At 40.4% G+C, this 20155-nt stretch overlaps 1 protein-coding gene across 3 annotated transcripts in view; it reads left to right on the forward strand.

Moving 5' to 3' along the window:
- Positions 1-18671, forward strand: part of LOC145407670 (uncharacterized) — a 218684-nt gene extending 200013 nt beyond the window's left edge. The window contains exons 1-2 of one of the 3 annotated variants that reach the window (XM_080278538.1): positions 7672-7984; positions 18320-18671. In XM_080278538.1, coding sequence (XP_080134664.1) covers positions 7876-7984; positions 18320-18558 — 348 coding nt within the window. In that variant the 5' untranslated portion in view covers positions 7672-7875 and the 3' untranslated portion in view covers positions 18559-18671. Of the gene's footprint in view, positions 1-7671; positions 7985-15299; positions 15377-18319 lie in introns of those variants that run through there. The other 2 variants (XM_080278539.1, XM_080278540.1) reach the window with 2 other exon arrangements.
- The last annotated feature ends 1484 nt before the right edge of the window (positions 18672-20155 follow it).

Raw genomic sequence — 20155 nt, forward strand, 5'->3', positions numbered from 1 at the left:
CTCTCTCTCTCTCACACACACACACACACACACACACATTTTATCTTTTTTATCTTCATCAAACAACGCCCGCCCATCCTCTCTCTCTCTCTCTCTCTCTCTCTCTCTCGATTACCACTCTGCAGCACTGAACGATAATTTATTAAATGAATTCCACTGCGTAATATATTCTTTTCACTATTTGCTTATTTTTCATTTTTCTTACATATAGCACCGTAAGTCCATTGTGTAACCCATTAACTACGATGACGTGTTCGATTTTTTATCATGATGGTGGTAATGATGATGATGATGGTGATGATGACGTTGCTGATAGTGATGATGATGGTGATGATGGTGATGATGACGTTGCTGATAGTGATGATGCTGATGCTGATGACGCTTTGTCAAGAGCCACTGGTATCAGCATGTAAAGGCAATAGTTGTTAGAGCACTTTTACTGACAGGATAGAGAAGGCCTCCTCGGTGCAAGTATAGGTAAAATCTGAGAAATGCTTTGAAATTTTGCAAAAAAAAAAAAAAAAAGAAATTCTTAAAACATCAGCCTATGCCACTCGTTACTTCCACAGCTGTGTTACGCATCCCACACAGTGTTGCGATACAGAGAATACTTGATTGTCTAAACACCCATACGTTTGACACCACCACTGAGGACAATCGTGTTCACAAATTACTAAAGCTGGTATCACAGTGCTACAGTGTTATTAGGGCACATCACATTAATAAAGCTGGTATCACAGTGCTACAGTGTTATTAGGGCACATCACATTAATAAAGCTGGTATCACAGTGCTACAGTGTTATTAGGGCACATCACAATGAGGACTTTATCACAGAGAAAGTTGTTGGTACTAAAGTAATAAAGCAACTTGCAACGATTATTGTATTTAAAAATCATTAGTAAACAATTATGGAAGTATGTTTATGTATACTAAGACATGTGTAGATTGTACTGTTATCAGCTAGTAGACAATGACACTTTTATACTGTATATAATGTGTTTATATATTTTATGATGCCGACATTTACATCATTTTTTTATAATGACATGCTCATTCCATCATCTTCAATTTTATCTCTACTATCATAAATAACATTAGGTTAAGGCAGTCATAAAGAAAACAAACATATATGTTCTGTATTGCAGCAACGTATAGCGCTGCCTTATTCATACTCTTGGCTAAATGTATCCCATATAATGCGTAGATGATGGCATAATAAATATATATATATATATATATATATATATATATATATATATATATATATATATATATATATATATATATATATATATATATATATATGTTATATATATATATATGTATGTATGTATGTATCGGGCTCCTCCGATCATAACCTTAACCTGTCCTATTGCTCCGGTACGGCCTGTGGACTCCTCCAAAGACACGTCGTCAGTGACACTTTGGAGCTGCGGATTCGGAGGCCCTCAGGCAGTACTTTTTTTATTTTCCTTGGAATGATTATTGCTTCCATGGCCAGGAGCCATCTGAGTGTGCCTTGCGCATTACGGAGGTTATTCTCTCAGGTGTGGAAGTATACATTCCTTTCTCATATCCTTTGACTAATGCAAGAAAGCCTTGGTTTAATCACGCTTGTTCTAATGTTCTCTGCAACAAGAAGAGGGCCTATTAAATGTACCGGAGCCAACCCACCCCTGAATCACATCTTTCTTATGTTTCTGTCTGGAATCGTGCTAAGTCTGTTCTTCACTCTGCTAAAAATAATTTCATCCGTACTAAATGCTTTCAACTCTCCAACTCCAATTCTTCCCGCTCCTTCTGGCACCTTGCCAAAAACCTTTCTAAGAACTTTACCTCATCATCTTTAACTCTTCTTTTCCACTCTGATGGCTCTGTAGCTATTTCTTCTACTGATATACCAGAACTCTTCTCTCAGACTTTCTCCTTCAATTCCACCTTAGACGATTCCGGTGCTGTTCCTCCATCACTTTCCCCCTCTGACTTCCTCATGGCAAACATTAAAATATCTTCAGCTGATGTATTTTCTGTCATCACTGATCTCATTACTAACAAGGTATATGGGCCTGATGGAGTCCCTCCTGTTACCCTCAAGAACTGTGCTTCTGTGCTTACACCCTGCCTAGGTAAACTATTTAGCCTTTGTCTTTTAGCTTGTACCTCTCCTTCTTGCATGAAGTTTGCTCTCATTCAGCCAGTCCCAAAGACGGGTGGCCATTCCCAACCCTCTATCATCCAATTGCTTTAACATCCTGTCTCAAAAGTTTTCGAGTATATGCTTAACAGAAACATTTTAAAGCATCTTTCCTATCACAACCTTCTTTCTGATGTCAGTATGGGTTCCGCAAGGGACGCTCTACTGGCGATCTTCTCACCTACCTTTCAGACTCCTGGTCATCCTCCTTTCAGGACTTTGGCGAGAGCTTTACCATTGCACTTGACATCTCAAAGGCTTTCGATCGAGTGTGGCATAAATCTTTAACTTCCAAACTGCCCTCTTACGGTTTCTATGCTATCTGTGCCTTCATCTATAGCTTCCTCTCTGGTCATTCTATAGCTGCTGTTGTAAACGGCCATCGTTCTTCTCCTAGATCTGTCAACAGTGGTGTTCCTCAGGGCTCTGTCCTATCACCAACTCTCTTCCTTTTATTCATCAATGATATAAGCTGTACATCTCACCCTATCCACTCATACTCTGATGATTCCACCCTTCACCTTTCCATTCGGTTCCCGCAACATCCATCTCAGCAGTTATTTCGACAAACATGGGATGAGGCTATGGCACACTAAATGTCTGACTTGGCTCTTATCTCCGACTGGGGTAAAAAAAATCGTGTTGTTTTAAATGCATCAAAGACTCAGTTTTTACACCTATCAACCCATCAATATCTTCCACAGGTATACCCACTAACGTTTAATAATATTCAGCTTAATCCTGCATCATCCTTGAACCAGCTTTGGGTTTCATTCACTCGGGACTTATCTTGGAAAGATCATATTGCATCTCTTGTAAAATCCGCTTCCAAGCAATTGGGTTTGCTAAGCTAACTTCGTGCTCTCTTTACCCCTGCACAGTTGTTGACTTTATACACGGATTTTATTCGCCCCTGTTTAGAGTACAGCTCTCATGTGTGGGGAGGCTCCCCACAAACAGCTCTTCTCAATAGGATGAAGTAAAAGGCTTTTCGTCTCAACAACTCTCCTCCTCTTACTGGCTCCCTTCAACCTGTCTCTTCGCCGAACTGTTGCTTCTTTATCTCTTTTCTGTCAAGATTTCAATGGTCACTGCTCCTTTGAACCGTCTGCTTGCCTCCATCCACATCCACGACGGGTGCGTAGCACCAGTCTATCAACATTCTCTCATCCCTTTTCTGTCCAACTCTCTAATGCAAGAGTTAATCGTTACTCCCAGTCCTTCATTTATGCAACAGGTCAACTCTGGAACTGTCTCTTCTGTCCATATTTCCAACTTTCTGTGATGTCCAGTCTTTCAAATACAGTGTGTCTAGGCATCTCGAAATGAGCAGATCTTGAATTTGGCTCTCTTTTGTATTGTTGTTATTTTTCTCTGGCAGGAACTGTTTTGCGGGCTCAGCCTTTGGTTCCTTCTTCCTCGCATTATCTCTCTCTCTCTCTCTCTCTCTCTCTCTCTCTCTCTCTCTCTCTCTCTCTCTCTCTCTATATATATATATATATATATATATATATATATATATATATATAATGTTTTATTTTGCCTACATCAGGGAGTGAAAAATAAAAATGGTAGATTACTAATGGAGAAGGGAGAAAAAGTGAGCAGATGGCGAGAACTCTTTCAGGAATTATTGAACATAGTGAATGAAAGTCATGCTAGTATAACTGGCTGGGGTATGGCTGGGAGAAGGAGGGATGTGAGTAGAAAAGAGGATATCGGAAGAATGGAAGTTGTGAAGGCAATGAGGAAAGTCAGAATAGGGAAAGCCAAAGCAACTGATTGAATGTGGGGTTAAATGCTGAAGCATGGAGGAGAGACAGTAGTAGTGGATGTGGAAGACGTGTAGATTGGCCTGAAATGAAGATAAAGTCCCGGAGGATCGGAAGACAGGTGTAATTATCCACCTATGCAAAGAAAAGGGGGAATAAGAAGTGTTTGGTAATCACAGGGGAATTTGTCTTTTTAGTGTAACAGGAAAAGTATATGGTAGGATACTTATTGACAGAGTAAAGGAAATAACAGGGGAATTAGTTAAAGAAGAGCAGGGAGGTTTTAGGAATGGAAGAGGTTGTGTAGATCAGATATTGATTCTTAGGTCTTTGGTGGAAAATTTTCTAGAGAAGGGAAAGAAGTTATATGCGGCCTTCATGGATTTGGAGAAAGCATACGACAGGGTGGATAGACAAGGATTGTGGAAAGTATTAAGACTATATGGATGAAGTGGGAAGTTACTGAATGCCGTGAAGAGTATGTATGAGGGTACTAAGGCTGCAGTGCGTGTGGCAACTGAACTGAGTGAATTTTTCTGATTGAATGTTGGACTGAAACAGGGATGTGTCTTGTCTCCATGGCTGTTCAATCTGTTTTTGGATGGGGTTATAATTGTCATACAAGGTAGGGCAGTGGATGTTTGAGGAGGGCAATGTGTGGAAACTCACTGTACTGTTGTTAGCAGATGATACTGTGTTGTTAAGTGAAGATGAAGGGAAGCTGCAAGGCACTGTGAAAAAGTCTGGGAGAGTGTGTGTGAGAAATGGGATCTAATGGTGAATATGTAGGGATGAGTAAAGGTATGGTCTTCGAAAAAAATTAAGTTAGTGAGTGTATAGTGAGGTTGGATGAGGAGGAAATGGAGCCCATTTAAGTACTTGGGTAGTGTGATGATTAATCCCTAACCACCGGTTGACGTGTATAGCAGACACGATTTTGGGTGCAGAGCAACGCCAGTTGACGTGTATAGCTGCAGGTGTGTTCCCACTACCTTTTGAAATTTAATATATCCTTACTCATCGACGGGACCACCTAGAGATGTGGGGATACTTTCATTTGAAAGAGGAAGCATTGGTGATTCTTATGTATCTTCATTTTTTTCTCTAGCTGTTATAGTTTGGCAGATATTAGGGTTTGAAGTAAGCGTGTTTTTTTCCATCAAAGATATCCCCCACAGGGAGGAGCGTGCAATATCGGAAAACCCTCGGCTTGTAGGGGTTAAGGATGGAAGTTTTGAGAATGAAGTGCTTGAAAAGGTACAACAAGGAAGAAAGATTGCCGTTCGTTTAAGCAGTGATAAGAAACAGGGAAGTGAGCATGGAAGTGAAAAAGTTACTGCATGATAGTATTCTGATACCAACCCTTAGGTATGGAAGTGAAGCTCGGACCTTGTTGGAGGGACACAAGTCAAGAGTGAGAGCAATGGAAATGATTTATTAGACAGGAGCATGTGGAGTCACATGGGGGGACAGACTGACAAATGAGGAAGTGAAGGAGCTTTGTGGTGTGAATGTGGATGTGATAGGAAGTGTTAGGAGAAACATACTGAGGTGGTTTGGTCATTTGGAGAGGATGAAGTGCAAGAGACTGACGAGGAGAGTGTATGTGAGTGAGGCGGAGGGGGAGAGAGGGAGGGAGAGGCCGAGGATGAGATGGAGGGATGAAGAGGAGAGGTAAATGGGTGAGGGGAGTGTGAGCTGGGAACATGGCAGTGAAATGGAGTTAGACAGTGACATGGAGGCGATTTGTTTGTGGTCACCCCTTACTGGAGTAAGGCGTCTGGCAATAGATATAAAAATAGATTATTATTATCATTATTATTCGTATGCATATTCATATTCATGTTCTTATTCATATTCATATTATTATTATTATTATTATTATTATTATTATTATTATTGATAATAATAATAATAATAATATTATTATTATTATTATTATTATTATTGTTATTATTATTATTATTATTATTATTATTATTATTATTTTTATTATTGTCAATATTATCATTCTTATCATCATTGTTGCTGTTGTTGTTGTTGCTGCTGCTGGCATCATCATCATCAACATCATCATCATCATCATCATCATTTTTTTCGTTCTTCCTTTTCTCTCTTCTTGCAACCACATCGCAGGAATATATGTGCGTTCGTTATTGACCACAATCAGTAGACTGACGGCCTGCAGTCCTACCGGACCCAGGTTCAAATCCCCGCTGGGGCAGGGAACAGTTTAAGGAATTGAATTTCATTACAACAGACTTTCCTGACCTACCAGAAGACCCGCCGACATGTCGTAACAGTACCCCCGATAATACGAATACACAAGTCCTGTATGAGACAGCCCTAGCATGCATTCAATATGGATGGTGAGTGTTAGCGCCGAAGTGGTGACATGTAGAGGTGTATGGTAGCCTATATAGGAGGACTACTGGGCCTTGGTAGCTGGCTGTGAAGCCTATGTCCAGAGTCGGATACATGTTAAAAAAAATAATAAAATAAAAAACATGACCTGCGTCGCATCGTGAGCCCATCCGAGGCAGCTTCTTCGTGACTAGGGCGAATTTAGACAGGTTTGGAGCCGATCTCGTGCCTTGACGGAAGTGTAAATTGACCCATCCTTCTTCTTCCTCCTCCTCCTCCTCCTCCTCCTCCTCCTCTTCTCTTCTTCTTCTTCTTCTATCCTTCTTCTTCTTTTCCACATCCTTATTTTTCTAAATCTTCGTCGTCTTCTGGCATCCCCTCCACATGCTTCATCCCTATGGAGGAACAAGACAACTGACACCTTTGATAGCCTCACCAAACCCTGCAATAAAGGGAAGGAAGTAATTTGGGAAGGAAAAAGATCAGTGACACCTTTGATAGCCGCACCCAACCCTGAAATAAGGGGAAAGATGTAATTATTTACTTGTCCCCATGAGGATGGCCTTCAAGATCTCACTCTCCCTCAAACCTTGTCAGGGTGATCGTCTACCAGTATATAATATTTCGTGTTCCAAAATTAAAGACCATGAGCGTGCATAAACGCTTTGGTCAGGCACCTCCCTCCCCCCCCCCGACCACTGGGATCTGCCTTGTTGGGGGTCTCACGTTGCTTAAAATGTGGCCCAAGTAATGGTTTACCATTTTGGAGAATATCATGCTGTTATGTAAAAACTTACACTCCACCCTGGGGGCTGGACCCCACCCATAGGGGAGGTCATGAGGGTTCTCACCAGCCTAATATGTGGCCTGGATAAACACCCATTAATGTGCAGACCGAAATGAACGGATCTTGAATTTGATTCTCTGTTGTATTATTTTTGTTTTCTCTTGGAGGGAACAGTTTGTAGGCTCCTGCAGTTTGGTTCCTTCTTCTTAGCATAAAAGAAAAAAAAAATGTGTTCATAAGTTGTAAACTGTGGCCATGTTCAATTTCGCTAGAAGCCCCGAAGACTGCCCCCTCCCCCATTAGGTGCGACCCTCAGTGGTTTCACCATTCCCAATCCTTGCTGGGGTGAACATCAATAACTGAGTCAAATTTCATGCCTTTGGTTAAAAACTTTGGCTGTGCATAGCGACTTTGTCCGACACCAGCAGCTGCCGTCAGAAATAAGGCTGGGGTCAGAGGTCAAGGGTTGGCTCAGGTATATAAGGACCTGAGACGCAGTTGTGGCGGAAGTTTGGAAAAGAGAGAGAGCGAGCGAGCGAGAGAGAGAGAGAGAGAGAGAGAGAGAGAGAGAGAGAGAGAGAGAGAGAGAGAGAGAGAGAGGAAGAATTCTCACATAAACAGACATGGGAGCAGTCTGAGAAACATTAGAAGCAAAAAGGATATAATACCTGGTTTCCACGTACGGGTCCGACTGGTGGATTAAGGTTATTCGTCCTCCACGTTCCTTTACACCCAAGCTTTCTTAGATAGCTACACCATGGCTGTGATCACGCTGCCTGCCTGTCTGTTGCTCATGGCTGTTCCTGTCTTCGCTGCCAACGCTCAAGACCTCAGTGACGGTGAAGCAGGTCCCGTTGCACGGTCAGGTGATTCATATACTTCCCTTGTGCCCTGTGATAGAACCCAGTGCTTTGTGCCCGATGGGCGTGGTGGGTGTGTCAGGGATGTGGCACCCTGTCTAATTCTCTTTACCTCTTTCCAGCACATTTTCTTACATTCTCTCCACTTTACACTTAAATTCCTTCCATATTACTCATCCACTCTCTTATTACTCTCTTACTAATCTTTTCACCTCTCTCTTCCTGTCTACATATAAGTCTCCTGTCTCTCAGTTTCTTCCATACCAGTGTTTCTCATCCTCTCACTATATGCTTTCTTCTTTTGTGTCACAGCCTGTCTCACCTTTTCATTCCACCATGCTGTTCCTTTCACCCCCTTTCTTCTTCTCATCACCTCATACACCAACTCACATGCTGCACAGATTTCCTCTGTGAATATCTTGCACACATCTACCACATCCCCCATCTGCTCCAAATCATATTAACGCAATCGCTCCTCCACTTCTTACTTATATTCTGCCTTTTTTTGCATCCTCTTGTAACCTTTCTACCCTCTTTGTAAAAAACTACATCCTCCGTCCTTCCCATCTTCTATTCCTCCACTTCATTTCAACCCTGAATTTCACCACCACCAAGTGGTGGTCAGAAAGTCTATACCCCCAACATCTATATGCTCTTGCATCCATTACATGCCTTCTCATTCTCTCATCCACACACACATAATATGTCTTTGCCTTCCCTTGATTCACTTCACCACCCACCCATCTCATCACTCGCCACATATACAGTACCTGTGGATCATTTTGTGCATGTGGTGGGAATTGGCTATCACCATCCCCCTCCCGGCACAAATGTCCACTAAAGCACTGCCATTCTCATCCACAACTGCAGGCACACCCCACTCACCAACTACTTCATTCACCTTCACATTCTCTACTTTTCCATTGATATCTCCAATCAAAGACATTTTCTCATTCCTTTCAAACTTTTCCAAGCACGCTTCCACATTTGTCCAGAACTCATCTTTCACTTATTTTTATCGCCATCTCGAAATCGAAAGCAATCAATAATCCCAGTATACACACACACACACACACACACACACACACACACACACACACACACACACACACACGCAACTATCCAGTGGCCGTCAAAACTCGTAACACCCCTCCAGTGGCCAATTATTGCGGATATTACACATCCATATCCTCTTTTGTATATTCCGATTGCAAGCCAAATAGATATAAAGACGATATGTACAGTAAAAGAAAGAATAATGGTGAAATATGCCAAATAAATCACCTGGGAAGAGGTGTTAAGGAGCCACCTGTGTTACCGGGAATCACTTGGCCAAGGTAATCAAAAAAACTGAACTTCGAAAAAAGTTTAATTTGCAATTCATAAATTTCCTGTAAAAAAAATATTTATAATAGTTTGCTACTCATAGTCGTTTATTTTTGGTGTGCGATATTATTTTTATTATTAGTAAAGACAATAAATGGATTTAATGTTTACCTTTGTGCCTATTTATATGTATTTATCCGTCTATCAGTCTGTTTATCTATCTGTGTCTGTTTATTTATCTTTCAGTCTGTCTATCTATTCATCTGTCTCTCTGTATATCGATGTATCTATCTTGATTCCTATGTATGTATCTTTTTCATTCAGTATATCTTTATCTATCTCTCAAATTATCTATCTACCTACATATATCTTAAATTATATATCTGTCTATCTATGTATCTATCTGTTCATCCGCCCATCTTTATATCTATCTATCCATCCATCTATCTACGAATATACTCTCAATTTAGTTTTTGTTTTTCAGTCAACCCCTCCTTCTAAGTATTTTTTTCTCTTTTGCAAGGAAGAAGGGATCGAAGGCCAGGAGCCAGCAAACCATTCCTTCCAAGTAAAAATATCAAAAAACAATACAAAAGAGCCAAATTTAAGATCTATGTATCTATCCATTTTTATATTTATTTATCTATCTATCTATGAAGAGGGAAACCTGTACTGTACACAGGAAAAATCATCTGGTAAATTACCAATATGCTGGGAATCGAACCAGGGACTCTCAGGTGAGAGCCAGGCAGCATACCACTACACCACGACCAGGTAAAAGATAACTCACGTTGTCACAATCTTGTAACCAACGTCCCTCCGCCCCCACTGTGGGCATCAAGAGGATGAGTTAACCCCCTGGCACTCGGGCAAGTAGATGCTTTTAATCTATCCCAAGCACTTACGGATAGATTAAAAGCATCTACTTGCCCGAGTGCCAGGGGGTTAACTCATCCTCTTGATGCCCACAGTGGGAGCGGAGGGACGTTGGTTACAAGATTATGACAACGTGAGTTAACTTTTACCTGGTCGTGGTGTAGTGGTATGCTGCCTGGCTCTCACCTGAGAGTCCCTGGTTCGATTCCCAGCATATTGGTAATTTACCAGATATCTATCTATATTAATCTAGCCATCTCTGTGTATCTATCCATCCGTCCATCCATCCACCTACATATCTACAAGTATCTATCCATCCATCCACCAACCTATCCATCTACCTATCTATCTATCTACTGTACAGTATGCATTCTAACAAACAAGGTGTGTGTGGAGTTAAGTGCTTGTCTCTGAATTCCACCAACACTTACTCTCCTCACAATTGACACACTTCATTATCGTCTATTTTGCAGTGTTACGACTTTCTTCATTCAATTCCTACTGTAAAATGGTGGTGGTGTTAGTAGTAGTAGTGGTGATTGTGGTGGTAGTAGTTGTAGTAGTAGTAGTAGTAGTTTCATGTTCGGAACAGCTCTAGGTCCTGTGTTCCCACTCACGCCATTTTTGTTCCAGCTGCCGCCATTTCGTTCACTCTGGAGCCTAGGAATGTCAATACCGTGGTCCTCAACCGTCTCATTGTGGGGGCAGGTTTAGTTCCGGCGGCTGAGGGGGGGGATGGGGGTGCCTTCTGTTGGGTCAAGCTGGCTAGCGGGTCCAATACAGAATTCCTCCCTGTGGAAGATGTAGTTGTGATGATGATGGTGATAAGGAGGATGGTGGTGATGATAATGATAATGGTTGTGATGATGATGATGATGATGATGATGATGATGATGATGATGATGATGACGACGAGGAAGAGGATAAAAAAAATGATGATGATTGCTCTTTACCTCCACTATCATCATCTATATATTCTTTTCACTTTAACTTGGAGAGAGAGCTGGAAAAGGGAGGGGGGGGGCATGTAACTGGAGAAAGACATCGAGGACTGATGTTTATTTTTTCTCCCATCCCTCCTTCTCTCTCATCTGGCAACACACACACACACACACACACACACACACTTCTCTTCTCATACGTTAATAGGGTCCAAGTGGAGCACAAACTGCTGCATCTTCATAATATACACAATTATCAATATAAGGGGGTAATTTTTCGGTGTGTATAGAGACAGGTGTCTTCACCCCCATTGAGCTCTGTAGTAACATTTTGAGAACGGCTTTTTTCCTAGGGACTTGTTAAGGTTTATTAGTAGACTAAATCAATCATTTCCTGTGGCACCCCACGGGATGCATAGGGCCTCAATGAACTCTCTCCACCAATATTTGTCTCTTGCCATCTCCTTCAGGTCCCACCAACACTCCTCTCCTGCTTCTTTTTTTCATTGTCCTCAACCAGGTTTCCCTCGGCCTACCGCTACCTCTTCTTCCTCTAGCAGTCCACTCTGGCACATCCTGTATTAAACAACCTTCTTTTCTGTATGTGTGCCCCAGCCACTTCCAGCAAGACAGTCTCACATATTCATTAACTGGTTCCACTCTCGTAATATCCCTTACTCTTGCATTTGTAACTCTGTCTTGCCACTTTACCCCAAGAATCCTTCTCAGTATTTTATGCTCAAATCCTAATACTTTCTGATCTGTTGCAATTGTACTGTACCATGACTCATGGCCGTAAATTAAAATTGGTCTAACCATGGACTTGTAAATTTTCACTTTAGTATGTACCGAAAGCATATTATTATTCCAAACAGATTTCAACATTCCAACAGCTCGCCAAGCCTGTCTAATCCTGATCCATTAGATGATACAATCGTTCCCAGATATTTAAAGTTTTCTACATTCTTCACCATATTATTCCCAATTACACAATGGATTTGGTTCTCCACGTTCATATTAATAATTTCAGTCTTTCCACAGTTTATTACCAATCCCAGATTTTCTCCTTCCTCCACCAGACAATCGAGCACCCTCTGCATCTCGTAAATACTTCCGCAAATCAGTACAATATCATCAGCATAGTCCAAATCCATCAGCTTCTTATTTTCTTTCCAGTTAATTCCTGCACCTGTTCTCCTTACAACCTTTTTCATAATATAATCCATAACCAAAACAAACAACAATGGCGAAAGAACTCCTCCTTGAATCACTCCTGACCTAACTTGAAATGGATCACTCAAAGAACCACCCACCATTACCTTACAAAAAGTACCTTCATGCAGGCTTCTAATAATATTTACAAACTTTTCTGGTATACCAGAGACTCTCATAATTTTCAAGATAGCTCCACGTGGAACACTATCAAACGCCTTTTCAAAATCCACAAAACACACACTAAGTGGCATTTTCATCTCATTAGCTTGTTGCATTAGATGCCTTACAATAAAAATCTGATCATTACAATCTCGACCCTTTCTAAATCCCGCTTGTTCTTCTCTTAAAATTATATCAATTACCGTCTCTATTCTGTTCAACAAGATTTTGGAAAAGACTTATGCAACTACTGTACAAGTGTCAAAGATATCCCCCTCCAATTGCCACACACACTTAAATCTCCCTTTTTTGGTATTTTTATAATCACTCCATTTTTCCACTCCTCTGGAATTCCACCATTATCCCAAGCCACATTAAAAAGTTTCAAAAGCGCATTCATCAACTCGTCATTTTCCACCTTATGCATTTCAGGGAATATTCCATCCTCTCCTGGGGCCATAAAATTCTTTAACTCCTTTATAGATTTTGCTACCTCTTCCAAAGTTATATCCCCTGTTTCTATCTGCAAATCTCTCTCGGCTGGCAAAATGTCCTCTTCAGCTGGGATTGGTCTATTTAGAACAGATTCAAAGTGCTCTTTCCACCTTCCTTTTATATCCAAATCTTTAATCATCAAATTACCATTTCTATCTCGTACAGGTATTTCCTTCCTTCTCTTTTCAGTCACAGTTAACTCCTTTATGGCCTGATACGCTGCTCTTGTGCTCTGACCGTCATTTTTACTTAATTTAATTTCTGTCTCTGTCGCCTTTTCATCATATAGTCTCCTCTTATCACATCTAACGAGTCTTTTTACCTCAGTAAACTCCAGCACTTTGCTCTAAGTACTTCAACTACCGGGCCATCATCATGTTGTTCTTCACTTCTTAACTTAGCCTCTTTCCTTTTCTGAATTGCATTTCATGTTTCACCTGACATCCACTTTTTCTTTCTCGCTTTTCCCTTTTTCTTAATAGTAACCTTAGCACTCTCATGCAAAACCTCTTTTACCTCTCTCCACATTTGATTAATATCATTGTCTTCAGATTCCATCAAAGTCTGCAGGACTAGAAACCTGTTTCTACATTCCCACCGAAACTTTTCCCTCGTGCTCTCATCACTTCTCAGCTCATCAAAATCATAATTATTACCTCCTGTACAATTACCATTAACGTTTCTCTTAAGTTTTATTTTAATCTTTGACACAACAAGTTGATGATCACTACCTATATCTGCCCCCCTCCTTACGCAAACATCTTGCTAATAACTTCTAAGCCTTCTGCTAATTGCAATGTGGTCAATCTGGTTACAATATTTACCACATGGTGAAATCCAAGTAGTCTTGAGTATTTTTCTATGCTCAAAGATAGTTCCACCAATTATGAGGTCATTTGCCAAACAAAAGCTTCCAAGTCGCACCCCATTTTCGCTTCTTACACCAACACCCTCCTTACCCATACAGTCTTCAAAGCCATCCCTACTACTGCCAACAATCGCATTAAAATCACCAATGCAAACTAACACATCATGTCTTGCCTCTCTATTTACTACATCCTGCAGCTTCTCATACAAGTCATCCTTCATTTCATCAGCAGCCTCATTTGTCGGAGCGTACCCTACAACCATACTGATATTATCATGGTCAGTTTTTAAACGAGCATCAAGCAAGCGCTCATTAATTGGTTCAAACTCACATACTGCCTTACAAGCATCTCTACTCAGCAGTAAGCCTACTCCATGGTAATGATTTCCATCACTCCTACCAGAAACCAACATAGTAATACCATCTTCCAAATTCATTTTATCAACTCCAAGCAATCTCGTTTCTGTAAGAGCACAAATATCCATCTTGTATTCCTTGAACACTGAAATAAGGTCTTCCGTTTTACCAGCCTGATTGAGAGTTCGAACATTCCGGTTTCCTATTCTTAAGCTTCTTTTTGGATGTATAAACTTATTTTTACACCGTGGGATTCTTAGCACCCCCTCCAAACCTAAGGGCTGCACGGAACTGAGGGCCATTGCTTCGTCACCAGAGTTCATCAAGATTTCTTAGGCAGAAAAATATTTTACCCTGGAGCCAATGCCAGTGGCTCGCAGAAACCAGACAGTGGAGAGAGGAAATTAACTAAATTAAAGTAAAATGCAGAGGGTTTGGACAGACAAAGTACAAGGGAAAGAAAGAGAGCAAAAAGAATGTAGATAAAAGTGTCCCTTTTAGTCGGCTCTTACGACAAGCAGGGAATACTGGGGAAGTATTCTATCCCTTCTTCCCCAGGGCTAAATACTTCGTAAAAATAAATAAGGGTGAGGTGGTGGCGACCATCATCCACTCACTTAATGTAGTGCTGCCTACTTCTTCCTTAGCCTTTATCATTCTTTTTCTTTGCCTGCCCTCCTCTCTTGCTATTTCTCACATCTTTTCTGTCACTTCTTATTTTCTTTACAAGTGGCTTTATATTGAGTGCCAAGCCAAATGGTTTCCTGTAAGCCAAGAAACCATTTACAAAGCAGGGTGGTAACCATATAACCAAACCATACGTACTCTCTACGTGTCCACAAGTGGGTTGGTGGAGGGTTAGTGCCCCTCCCAGTTAAACAAATAACTCAAAGTCAAATGGCCACCGCTTACGGGATTGTGACGTCTGGCAATAGATAGATGGAAGTAATAACAATAATTCTCTATATAGCAGTATATGACAGTCCCATCTGTGTCCTGATTGGCTAGCTATTATGACGTCACTAGCTCCGCCCCCTTACCACACTTGTGGCTGCTGGGCCAGCCTCCACAAGCGTGGCGAGTGTGGGAATTGGATGAACGCCATGGCTCCTTTCGCTCTGCTCTGCATTTTACTGGCTGTTCTTCCTGTTTTAAGTTCAGGTACGGTTATTTATGAAGACTTATTTTTTTTTTTTTTTTTTGAGACTCGTGATGTTCAGTGCCTTTTAAAATTTCGTTACAGCTCGTCACTAAAGCTTTATTCTGTCCGCACATCGATATCCTCTCGTGTCTTATAGATGCAAAGTACCGTACGTCGATATGGAATTTTAAAGTGAGATTTCGTTGCACATTTTCCTGAAGTTTATTCTGATCATTGCACATGGATATACTCTTGCATTAGTGCAACCTGTTTAATTATTAAACAATATAAATAACGCTCAATAATGCAGAGATGTTTTATGCAAAAATGTAATAATAATAATAACATTGATGATAATAATAATAATAATAATAATAATATTTCGCTAATGAAGAGCTGTTACGAAGCCTACTATGCCACTGTGAATAATAATATACGTTATGTATAATATTGCTTGTTTTCATGCATTTACACACACACACACACAAACATACACACACACACACACACACACACACACACACACACACAATTTCCCTTTATTATCTCTAAGCCATTTTTCTTCTTGTATTAGATTGTTTCAGTGTATTTTTTCACTTTACTATTATTATTAATATTAGTATTATCATTACTGTTACTACGATTATCATCATTATTATTATTATCACTATCAGTATTATTATCCTCACCATTATTCCATATGGTGGGGATATAGGAATCGCCCCTGTCCGTCCGTCTTTCCGTCCGGGCCTGTATCTCGTAAACTACCAGGTGGATTGGCTTCCTATCACACAGAAAGATAGAGTATGTGTCGTAGTTGATGCCCGTATAGGTAAAATTGCCATATTGTCTGTACTTCACGAGCTATGACCATATAAGGAAAAATCTGTCTTGTTACCCCCACCAAGGAGGTTATGTTTTACCCAGCGTTGTTGATTTACTTGTCTGTCTCTCTACAGGTTAGCAGGATTACTCTAAATGTTACGAGAGGATTCTGATTAAATTTTGTGGACGGGTGGGCCATGGAAGAATGAAAAATTTTGAGGTGGATCCGGATCCGGAGTATCCCGCACAATATCTCCAAAAGTTCACAATGGATTTCAATGAAATTGTATAGAAAGTTGGGCCATGGACGAAAAACGAACTGATTAAATATGGGGGCGGATCCGGGTCCTATATCCCCTAGTTCGGAACTGGATGCCCTTTAATGATAATGGAATTAGCGGAGGTATGCGTTCTTTGTGCGATTTCTAGTGTTATATTTTGGAGAATTCTGGCTGGATTCTCTTCATATCTTACAGAAAAATAGCGTATAGGCCCTGGTTTATGTTCTCATATACGAAATTGCCACATCGTCAGTGTTTTACGAGCTATATCCGTATAAGGAAACTATTCTATAAATAGTTGTATCTTGGAAACTATTTGATGAATCATATTAACGTCTTAAAGAACAAGAAGCGGTGCCAAGGCACAGCAAACCTGTACCCGGCAGTCATTTTAGTGCTGACGTATAAACACAACAGGATATCAAGTCAAAGATGTCACAAAATTTGGAGGAAATCGGGTGAAAAATGACGATTTTTAGCCCATTTGAAATTTTAGGCCCGACCCATCTGACTTTGACCCTCCTACCGCTGACTGGGGGTTACCCCCTGATGTACTGAAGCATGTTATAGGATACAAATTTGAAAGATATACCGTTAGGTTTTGGTTTCATGTCGATGTGACGAATTTTTACATTTGTTGGGACCTACAGTCTGGCCCTTGGCCCGATTTGGCCCAAAATTTAATCAGGTGTTCAGAAGGTCGTAGAACATCATCGCTGTAATATTAGTAATAATCGCACCACTAGTTCTCGCATAAAGTTAACAGACAAACAAACAAAGAAACATACAAACCGAGTGAAAACAATAGCCTACCAATCTCCGAGACCCTCCTGGGTGGGAATGGGTAAAGATAGTACACGAGTCGTAGTTTGTCAATATATATATATATATATATATATATATATATATATATATATATATATATATATATATGAGGAACACACTGAGGTGGTTTGGCCATGTGGAGAGGATGGAGGGTGAAAGACTGACGAAGAGAGTGTATGTGAGTGAGGTGGGGGGAAGAGGGAGGGGAGGCCGAGGATGAGTTGGAGGGATGGGGTGGAGAGGTATATGAGAGAGGGGGTGTGAGTTGGGAGCAGGGCAGTGAAATGGCTGGGACAGGGCGACTTGGAGGCGATTTGTTTGTGGCCACCCCAAACGGGATTGAGGCGTCTGGCAATATATATATATATATATATATATATATATATATATATATATATATATATATATATATGAAATTAGCAGACTTATTTGAGCATATCTGTATATTCTTTATCGCGTGATAAGGATATGTTTTTGGTAAAGGATTGTTAATAATACTGTTATAATTATCATTATTTTTACTACTACTACTACCATTATCATTATTATTATTACTTACAACTTTTGTTGTTTTTATTACTACAGTATTATCAATATTAATATCATTGTCACTATCATGACAACTATTACCGTATCATCACTACTACTATTATCATCACCTCTAATACTATCACCATTACTATTATTATCAGTACTACTGGTATTATCAGTACTACTATCATTATCACTACCATTATTATTATCACTACTGCTATTATCATCAGTACTACTATTATAATCACTAGTACTTCTATCATTATCACTGCTACTATCATTATCACTTATTATTATCACTACTGCTATTATTATTACGATTACTGCAGCTATTTTTATTATCACTACATTCAATACTACTATCACTTACGATTATCATTATCACTACTGCTACCATTATCATTTTCATCATCACTACTACTATGATCATCACTACTAATAATATTATCATTATCATCACAACTACTACTATTATTTTTACTTCCTATCCCACAACAGGTGAGAGCAAGCCCCCTTGTGAGTCCATTCCCTGCTGCTACACTAGTCGAGACGGCATGTGTTATTGCGATTACCAGTGCCCCTTCAAGAGGAAGAGTTCGTCCGGGGAGCCCATCACGACCACATCGACAACGAAGACGACCAGTACGACTCGAGGTGAGCCCAGCATCGGCAGTGTGAGTAGTGGTAAAGGTCGTCGTGAAGCCCCCAGTGGTCGTCGCGCAGTATGGCAGTCGTAAGCAAGAACTCGGCTCCATTATCCTCAACAAGAACGACAAGAACACCAACAAAAACAACAATAACAGAACAACAAGAATGACAAATAAACAAGAACAAAGAACAAGAACAACAATACCGCCACAACAACTACAAAACCAACAAAGTAAAAACAAAGGAAACAAACAACAAAAACAATAACAAGAAACCATCAACAACAAAAACAATGACAAATATAGTCCTTTCACCTTAGCTTGGCCCAGATTTTCGTCCTTTTGCAGCTTATTTCACGGAGCTCAGTGGCAGAATAAGACAATGCTACGGTTCTACATCCCTCCCATAGCACTTCTTCGTGACTAGCAATTTGAAGTGGTTAATGAGGGCTATATCCCCCCCCCTTGTTCCAAAATTCCCTCCTGCGCTTAATAAAATCGCTTGGATGTGATATGGATTACATGAAAAGATAAAAAAAAAAAAAAAGACAATGTTTCTCTCTCTCTCTCTCTCTCTCTCTCTCTCTCTCTCTCTCTCTCTCTCTCGCCAAAGATATTGTTCAGAGAGCGAAATACCATGTTTCATTATCCGGTGTGGTGTGTTGTGGTGCGGGTATCACTGACTGGTGTGGTATTATCCTGTGGGGTGGTGTGGTGTGATTGTTACTGACTGGGGTGGTATTATCCTGTGTGATGGTGTGGTGTGGGTATTTTTTACTTGTGTGGTATTATCGTGTGTGGTGGTGTGGTGTGGCAATGGTTATTGCTGACTTGTGTGGCATTACCCTGTGTAGTGGTGTGGTGTGGCTATTATTGACTCTTCTACCCATCATCCCACTTTTCTGGCTCGTAAAGTTCGTGTGATGAATACCCGCCCCTCTCGATCGATACACTCTGCCGTGTCGAAGTTCACATCTCAAGTGTCTTCTCAACCACGTCCCCAAACTACTCCACAGCCGGCTAATTGTAACACAAAACCATTTGGCGATGACGACAGTGAAACCATCCCCAAGCTTATGGATTACATTTTAACTTCTATGCCAGATTTAGTATTCAGTGCTGTAACCTCTCCTTCCACCCATTCTGCTGAAGTTCATCCTGTGCCACCTGATCTCCCTCCCACTCCTTTCCCTCCTTGATCTCCCCCTCCTTCACCTTCTGTCTCCTCCTCCTCTTTACCCCCCTCATTTTCCATTTTTTTCAGTACTCCATCCCCTCTATCTCTCCCCATGCCTCCAGGCTATCGTGACCATCATGCTCATCCACCAGCTCCACCTTCTACCCCTATTCCTACTATTGTAACGACTCGATAATGTATGTTATTATTCTATATATTTTACTTCCATTGTAATATATTTTACTTCCTATGTATTTATATTTTACTTCCTGTGTATTATATTTTATCTTTAGTATTAATGTGCTTTTATTTTTCCAAGACTTTATTTTTCTGTTAGGTTTTATTTTAATTGGTGTTTTAAAGTTTAAGTATGGATAATTTACAATGGAACATACGTAGTTTTACGCCCTATCACAAACTTCCCAACCAGACCTCAATATTCCTAACTGTTATTAGTTTTATTTTACACAATGGCTCCCATCATACAAAGGAATATTAATAGTTTTGCCA

Source organism: Coenobita brevimanus, chromosome 74, assembly GCF_032717465.1.
Source record: "Coenobita brevimanus isolate Jiangsu-jjx chromosome 74, ASM3271746v2, whole genome shotgun sequence".
NCBI classification, from domain to species: domain Eukaryota; kingdom Metazoa; phylum Arthropoda; class Malacostraca; order Decapoda; family Coenobitidae; genus Coenobita; species Coenobita brevimanus.